The sequence below is a fragment of the Mus musculus genome, chromosome 15 (assembly GCF_000001635.26).
Source record: "Mus musculus strain C57BL/6J chromosome 15, GRCm38.p6 C57BL/6J".
Classification (NCBI taxonomy): domain Eukaryota; kingdom Metazoa; phylum Chordata; class Mammalia; order Rodentia; family Muridae; genus Mus; species Mus musculus.
Window position 1 is genome coordinate 39,849,810 of NC_000081.6, and position 9,058 is coordinate 39,858,867.

Sequence of the window (9,058 nt, forward strand, 5' to 3'; positions counted from 1 at the left end):
CTACTGCAAGACTTGTGCGCCAAGATTCTAGTCAGCACTTGCTACTGTGCTCAAGAAGTAGAAACTTCTGGTTAGCTGATGGGTAGGCAGCAATGGAGCAGTATTCAGCCTACAGAAGGAACGGAACCTTCACTCCTGCCAAGCACAGATGAACCTTAAAAAACGTGGTGCCCAACTGAGAGGAGCCAGTCGTGAAAGGGCACACACTGCACAACTTATGGAAAATGTTCCAGAGAGGGAAATCCGAGGGTACAGAAAGTAGAATGGAGATTAACTAGGGCTAATGGAGAGGGCAGAATGGTACCTCGGATACAATTTGGCAGAAGGAGGGACAAGGCTGAACAGAATGTCTAACACTGTGGTGGTGTCTCCATGATTCTGTTAACAGTCCAGAAACTATGAAACTGCACAGTTACATGGCAAAATTTCATTGCATGTGACTTATTTCCTGATAAAAATGTTATAAATTCACCACACATAGCCATTACCTGGAACACGCAAGCCTTGAAGGACCACACATAATTATGAATTCTTTCTATTTCCCTTGGGGTGTGGGTGCTCTAGAGCAATGGTTCTCAACCTTCCTAATGACGCAACACTTTAATACATTTCCTCATGTCATGAGGACCCCCAACCACAAAATAACTAACTTTGTTTCTGCCATGAATTGTAATGTAAATATTTTTGGAGCTAGAACGTTGCCAAAGGGGTCTCGACCCACAGGTTGAGAACCACTGGTTCAGAGGGAGTGCCTAAAACACAAGTAAGTAATTGTAATACAATGCTGGGACAACAGACAGAAGATCCATTTCTACCCTCATAGTACTATAGAAAATGCTACTTGTGGGGAAATCTTACTAAACTGCCTGATGTAGAAAAGGCTACTAAGGATTCAGAGAGAGAGAGAGAGAGAGAGAGAGAGAGACAGAGACAGAGACAGAGACAGAGACAGAGACAGAGAGAGGCAAATCAGAGATCTTAGGAAGTTTGGGTTCAAATTAAAAGTAGGATGTAAGTGACCTTCCCCCAGCCTTGAGTAGGCTAAACAAACCCCTGAAGGTTTTATAACCTGGCTGGAGTAGGTGCCTCGCCTGCCACATTTGCAACTTCCTACAGGAGCTTTGAGGAGTTGACCACCTGCTGAGTTTGCTTTGCTACTCAATCCAGCTGAAACAAAGAATGGGTCTGTGGATTTTCCCTATATAAACGCAGAGCTGAAAATTAAACTTTGAGCCTTTATCAGAAACCTTTACCTTGGTTTCATCCTTTTCTCACCCACCCATCCCTTTTCATGTCCAGCCTCCCTTTCATGTATCCAGTTCAACCAAAGCTGCTGCACAGCTACAGATGTACATGTGGAAACTGTCAATAATTAGGATCGTAACTAACACAGCACATGCTTGCTCATCCTGCAAAGTCTAACTTGGTTCACTAAAATTTACCACAGAATCCAAATAAAGCAAAAAACAAACAAACAAACAAACAACCTCACAGTACGCTTGGGCCTTGGGGAGAAAAGCTCTGTGATGAACTGGTTGCTTTCTGGTAGTCACGAAGATGTGTTGAAAACACAAACTCAACCTAAGTCCCATTTCCATACATATAATATTTGGGGTTTGGAAGGTGTCCCGTGCATGCTTGCCTTCCAAAGCCATGGTTTGAAACATTGAGGACACTATTTATCCAGTTTTGCACTAGATTCTGAAGTGTCCCACTTCAGACCTTCTATTTTCTTTCCTTCCCAAAATTCTTATACCCAGTCCCTATACAAAACTCCTTGAGGCCACCTCTGATCCATCCCAGGAGTCCCTCCAGCTTCTGCATTATCACCTTCTGTGCTCTGTGTCACTTTTTTCTTAGCCTAATTGGATAAATGATCTGGAAAAAAAAAAAAAAAAAGAAAGAAAAAGCAAGAGGGAAAAGGAAAGAGGAAAGAGAAGAGCAACACACAGGAACTCTTTCCCCAGGGAGTGTTCAAGACAACAGACACTCAACTGAGAGGTAGAGGGGCCACAGGCCATATCCCTGCCGGAGACATGAGCCTTCTAGTCTTCCTTTGTCTTTGCTCTGTTCTTAAGATGAAAGAGCAGCTGTTATACGGCTCCAGAGGTCCTGATGGACCTCACCTCATATCTGATTCCTTAGCTTTCTGTTGTCATCTCTTGCCAACCTCTTCATGCCTCTCTAACAGTCTGTCCTTTCTTCTCTGGGGCTCAGCCTTTCTCCTCTCAGAGAGAGAGAGAGAGAGAGAGAGAGAGAGAGAGAGAGAGAGAGAGAGAGAGAGAGGCCAGTCATTTTCTTCCCTCCCTTGACCCCTTCTCTGACTAGTGATTGATTCTTCACTTTGGTCACACAATAGAGTCCTCCAGGGAATCTTGACTCTATCCTTCAGATTTATTGATATTGCTTCATTTCTGCATGCCCTGTGCCCTTGATTCGACCAGCTTTGTTGAACATCGGGCATACTTCAGTCAGACAAATGAGGGAGAAATTATGGAATTAATAATATGGAGTGTTTGAGTCTGAACAGCAAAAGGAAGGCAAGTCTTGGACTTAGAGGGATCCTAACACACAACATCCCCAAGAGGCCACTGCCCTATTTAACATCAGAGTTCCAAATTCATCTTTAAAATGTTATTCTCCTTCTGAGTAGTCTAACTCCACCTTTATGAGCATTAACTAGACATTTTTTTTTAAAGCATGCAAAGACTAATGCTCATGCTAGAACAACCAAACATTAACACAATATGAAGGCTTAGCCTAGCTAGTAATTTTAAAAATGAGGTAATTTTTAAAATAAGAATTTTTTTCTATTAAATTGACACAGCTTTTTGTTTAAAGCCGACATGCACCAATGTCCAGGATGTTGTGAAACGTGGGTTATAAAAGAGCACAAAGGACAAGCAGCCTGAATGTATCAAACTCCTTAAAAATAATGGCTAACATTTGTTTATCCCGGCGTGGAATTCTGGGAATGACGTCCCAGGATATTAGCAAGCATGTGAACAATGGTTGATCGGTCTGGCTCGCTGTTTTGCAGTGCCCTGATTTTGAGGTGTTTCTGGAACATCCAGTTGTCATGTCTGAAGACTGGTAGACATACACTTGGCTACTCAAGAGACATAGAAGTTAAAAAAAGATTAAGGCATTCTGAATAGGAATGATAGGGCACACAGTTGTATACATCTGTGACATTTAATGATACAGGCAAGCATTTAAGGAACATGGCTAACTCTGTAGTAAGAAACCCATGATTGTATGTCTCCCTACAAAGAAAACTATAAATGGATAGGTAGAAAATCTTAAGACTGTAGGTTATCTGAATATTATTTTTCTTTATCCTATTGCATATTTTTATTTTAAAATGCAATTTACTATGCTAATACATATTGAATGTCTATAAAAGATCTAACACAATTGACAGCTTTTATTAATCGAATTAATTAATTAATTAATTATATCCAATGAGTTATTTATTCAATGAATACTGACAAACCCCAGGCAGGAAGTGATGTGCAGAGGTCACTGGGTCAGAGGTCACTGGGTCAGGCACCCAGCTCTTTAGCTAAGTCTAGTCTGACAGCAATAGAAAAGGGGATTTCAAGGATTCTTCTACAAGGTGAGAAGGCTCTATAAATACAACTGCAAAAATGCTTAGTCATGTACCTTGGAAGTAATCGCCCGCATGGCATTTCACCAAGACGGTCCAAAGCAAAGCTTAATTTCCTTTCTCTATAATTGTGAGAACTTTCTGTCCTTTAAAAAAGAAGATGAAAGAAAGGAAAGAAAAAGAAAAAGACAGAAGAAAACAAAAAGGTAGGAAAAGAATAAAAGCTTGCTAGGCTGTTTCCCCGGATTCTTAGGAAGCTGGGCCCTCTGTGAGCTGCTTAGCCTGTCATCTTTTCAATTCATGTCCACCTACCCAGCCTGGGCCTTTGTCTCACTATAAATACACATATTTTAAAATATGCAGAACTCTTATAATTCATGCTTTTATCATAGAATGTAGTTAAGATGGAATTCTATGGGTTTATTTAATTCACAATATCTACTGTTTTCTTTTTTCTTTTTCTTTTTCTAAATAATCACATGTTTTTTCTCTGTGGCTACTGAATTCTTGGAAGATCACTTTACATCCAGTGTAGGACAAAATGAGAGAAGGGTTCTTCAAAGTAGAGCAGTTTCCATTACTTACATCACACAGAAAGCTTTTACCTGTAATTAAGTAAATCCATTATAGGCTTTAAACCAATGCCTGACATGAATTAGAGTTAAAAAATACATAACCTTTAGTTGATCTATATTTCATTCTTCAAACTGGGCCCCATCACAGTGATTAGTAAAAAGAGCACTACCAACAATTTCCTTCTATGTGTCAGATGTTATTGATCATCCTTGTGGCTGCAGAGAACAAGTAGCTTTGCTCTAACCTTTTGGGCCCATCTCCTGAAAGCATAATATATCATATTTACATTGTGACTTTCTGAGCCTAAGGCACCCCTTTCTGTGTCCTGTGGCTGTAATTGCCCTATGGATGTAATAGCTGTGACAGGTATTCAGTCTGATAACTTTAACCTCCGCGGCGTTGGGGAGGTGGATTGCAGAGCAACTGTATTTCCTGAGGATGCCCAGTGCTCTGTTCCTGAGAATTCCGTCTTACATTACCACAGAAGTTACACAGCTCTCTCATCCATCACTGGCCACTCCCATGGACCAGAACGCTGGATGTTTTCCCAAAAGCTCTCGAGCCTGATAGATGTGAGCTCGGGAGAGAGAGTCAAGCTGTGCTGAATTTTGAAAGCTGTTAACTTGGACATGTGCTAGGTGTGCCCCCTCAGGCAGGTAAGTTGTTCTAATTCCTTTTTCAGCTGTTAAAAAATATAGATGAAGACACCCACTATTGTAAGGGGCGATGCATGATCTAGCCCAATTGGTATACAGCATGTTCTCTGTGGGATAATTGTCAGTGAACAGCATTAACATGGTGTTTCTCTAGGCATTGAAATACGTAATATATTCCTTCTCTACACAGGGTCTCTTTAGCCTTAATTTCACAAACCAAGGGCTCATTCATCAACTCTGCCTGGAGAACCGTTGTGAAGACTATGGAAGAAGACTCAGGCTGGTGAGCTAGGGTTGGCTGCATCTGGGTCTTCCTCACCCCCTTCCCTTAGGGAGTCTCCTTTCTGGGCCTTTCTGAACTGTTATCGTGAGGTCCATTTTTAAGACCAACATCAGCAATTCAGCCCCATTGTGAATACACTTTAGTATTTAGCAGACACTGTGTGTTTACAAAGCCTTCGACCTTACTCTCTCTGCTCATACCATTTCCTGTTCAGCACACTGGGCTCATTAAGAGCACGTTTTGTTTTACATTCTGACAATCTTTAAAAAAATAGAAACACCCAAAGAAAGAGTACTCTGTCACATGTTTCAGGGAGATACTTCCTCAGGGAGGAACTATAAATCTTTCTTTGCTATAAAAGTTTCAGAATGTCTAAGAGGAGAAAGAACCAGCTGCCTGGACCTCAAGACACCATGGCTACTCCTAAGAAAGGGACGCCATGCCCCTGGTCCTCAGGATTTCAAATCCTCTCCGTAGTTGCTTCATCCTGGACCCTGACCAGGTTAAAGGGAAGGAAAGTTACTGTGAAGCCTTCAAGAGGATGCCTGGCAAGTGGTAGACAGGACCACTGCTCTCCAGTCTGCAGGTGGAGTTTCTCAAAGTCATACCCTGACACCAGCAATCTACTGCCAATGATAGGTCCGCAGTGACAGAAATGGCTCACACTGTAAATGGTAACAACTGGTCACACTGCTTCATATGCAAACTTACATTTACAGTCCTACACACGTATGCCCCAAATGATGTCAAGAATGTACAGTATTCAAAATTAAGAAGCGTGAGGGAACTGACCAAAAGACCGGGGCGTGTGGAGAAGGTGCTTGGCGAGACTTTTCTTCTTTCTACAATTGTGGATTGTTCCAATCACTGACAGATTCATCCCAAATACAAAAATGTGTTCCTAACATTTTGTAAAAAAGAGATAGATTCATAGCACAGTACTTTAGTTTTGAAAGGGACAATAGTTTGTCCTGCAGACGATGATGTTTATTAGCACAATGATAGACACTGGTAATGAGTAACTAGGAAGAAGCATTCCAAATGTTGCACTAGGCAGCGTGTCCTGGACCCTTCTCTCTGGGTCAAAACTGCCTGCCTTTCTCCTTTCTGTTAACTGTTCTGTGTGGTCGTGGAGGACGGGGGCAGTTGGCAGGGCGGGTGTGAGGAGGGTGGAGGGTTTGAAGCCAGGTAAGTACGTGAAATAAACAACGTGTGGACTGCTCTGAGAGCCCGTTGGTCTTTACCAGGCCTCTGCGGCTGGATGCGTTTAGACACAGTCCTGAGAGGAATCCCCTGAACAACCTTGGCCTTGAAATCAGTGTATCTCCTCCCCTTTGCAAGAAGCCTCTTCTCTCAAAGCGGCTTTGAGGCAAGACTTAAAAATGTTGTGGATTTGACATCTTCAGCCTAGGCTTGGGGGATACGTTTTCAGTTTCCTATAAAGCTGCCTTGACAATCCCATGGTGGGTTCAGACGCTCCAAGGAAACCTTGGCCAAAACTTTCATTGGTCTTCGCTTAGACAAAGACCAGGACATCGTCTTCTGCAGTCTAGATCTGGCTGCTTACATCACTAAAAGCGGGCAGGTACTGTTGCCTGGAGCAAGCAGGTAGCAAAAGGGCTTGGAGAGGTCACCTTGGTGTGAGTGAAGGCTGGAGGGAACTCCTGGACAGGCTATCTTACTTCTACAGGGCTGGGCTCCGTCCAGTGTGGACTATCTCTGTGTGGCTTCCACTCACCCAGGCCTCACTAGTCACAGCAGTATCCTCTAGGTAAATGGAGTTTTCGCTTGTTGGCTGGAGAACTGGGAGAAAAGGCCGCAAAGGTCAATTTTGAAAAACAAACAAGCCAATTGTATAGACAGTATAGCGGCTTTGCAACCCCCCACGGATTATCATGACAAAAGAGAATTACAGACACCAGGAGGTGGTGCCTAGAGAAAAGAAGGCAAAGGGAAGAGATGGCCTCCAGAGTGCCAAACAACCCAAAAGGAAGAGCAGAGGGGCCACAGAGCACGGCATACAGTATCTTCACCCGAGATGGGCGTCCTTTTGTGCCCACAGCTAGCTCAAGTGTCTCACTCCACCTCAGTCCCTACTACTGCGCAGGAGCGGACGAGGTGGAGCCGCTAGAGACCCCAGATTATAGGTCTGTGGTTTGGGTACCTTGGTGCCCTGGTAGAAGTCGTCCACTGACTGCGAGCCCATGAACGGGAATTGCATGTGCGTGTGCGTGTCGATGCCCCCGGGCAGGACGAGCTTGCCCGCTGCATCTAGGATTCGCAGCCCCCGAGATGCGTCCTCAGGAGGCAGCAGGTCCCGTCCCAGCGCCCGCACCACGCCGTCCTCCACTAGCACATCGGCCACCTGTGAGAAGTCGTCATTGACAATGCGACCCCCGCGGATGAGAAGTCGTCCCTGTGGTGCCATGGTCCAGGGCGCTGGGGACTGCGAACAAAGTTGGCTTTCCTTTAAGCTCTCCACGAACTGTGCCAGAACTCCCTCTCCCGCTGGGCTGAAGGCGGGCAGATCTCTGGTGGCAGGTGAGGTACAAGGGTTTATTTAAATGCAGGACAGAGATGTAGCTCCACCTCAGGGCAGGGCTGCCCTGCCGCAGACCTGGACAAACCCTTAAGCACAACCCCTAGCATCCAGTTACAATAAGTCGGGGTGTCCACTGAGTTTATGAGTCCACAGAGGGGAGGGGTCTTGGAATTTGAAAGCTGCAGTCAGGGGCTTGCCTCCCTAGAGGCAAAGATACTTTAGTGAAAGAAAGAAATTCACTTGGTTCCTTGGTGAACAATGTCTACACCAAAAGACAGAAGGAACCTGCACAGCACCAGCAACAATAACACCTCAAAACAAACACACTTGACTCAAAATCAAGAGCAAACCACTGCAGTCTCTGTGATTGGCAGGTTGTGCTGGCATGTGTGGGATTCTGGTCTCCAGATGGATAAGCAGAGAAGATGTGCTGAGCAGGGAGACAGGCTCTTACAAGGGAAGCTGGCAGACAAGGAGCTGCCTGAGAGAAGGCTTGAGGGGTAATCAAGGGCGGCATGATGGCTAATCTTCATTCTCAATTTGATGTGATCTAGCGTCACTTGAGAGATGCTTGTGTCGAATTTCCTGATGCATCAGACTATCCACACCTCAAAACGATTAAAAATTAGAACGCACCGATAATCTAAAGACCCATGGATTTGGCTGTCAGGCCAGGAAGAAAAACACCAAAACCTCAGGAAGGTTATATAATTATTGTCAAGGGACCTTTGTGCAACTGTGAAAGGGGTAATTATATACACAATGAAACTCCTACAGGCTTGCAAGTCAACACCACCAGGAGCATGAGATTGGATGTCCCTGCTGCCACTGGGGCTCTCTCTGAAACTGCCCGGATGAGCGACTGCAAAGGTTTCTTTATCTTGGACACTTTATATCATGACACAACACAGAACAAACTTCCCACATTTAATTAACTCAAAGTTCTAGCAGAAGAGGGGCTTGCCAGGTATCTGCGAAGGGGAAGGAAATGGCTCACTGAGATTCGCAGGCAGAAATAGAGCAGAAAAGAGAGTAAGCTTTAAGAAAAATGCAGGCTACCAGACTAGGAAGACTGTCCCCTGGTGGAGTCACTGTCCCTACTCAACACCTTCGGGTCAGAAGCCTGGACAAGCATGCTCACTGGGGAGCTTGGCCTCCAAACGCCATTGTTTCTGCAGACACTCTAGGTCCCCGGGGGACCCTGTGGTGGGAAAGAACACTCCAGCCTGCTAATGAGCTTCTGCCTGGATGGGTGATGGGTGTGGAGTTTGGGGGAACAGGCAGACTGAGGGGTGGAAGGAAAACAGATGCGGACTTGGGATTGGAAGTCAAACTCTGGCTTTGGCATGAACTCTATGAAGCTTGGGCAGGACACTTCAGGGCCCCGTCCT

General features: G+C 44.7%; 1 protein-coding gene across 2 annotated transcripts in view; it reads right to left on the reverse strand.

Moving 5' to 3' along the window:
• The window catches only part of Dpys (dihydropyrimidinase), an 88,986-nt gene extending 81,325 nt beyond the window's left edge, over positions 1–7,661 (reverse strand). For both annotated transcript variants that reach the window (NM_022722.3, NM_001164466.1), the window contains exon 1: positions 7,290–7,661. In NM_022722.3, the coding sequence (NP_073559.3) occupies positions 7,290–7,553 (264 nt within the window). In that variant the 5' untranslated portion in view covers positions 7,554–7,661. The remainder of the gene's footprint in view (positions 1–7,289) is intronic.
• Positions 7,662–9,058: the final 1,397 nt, after the last annotated feature.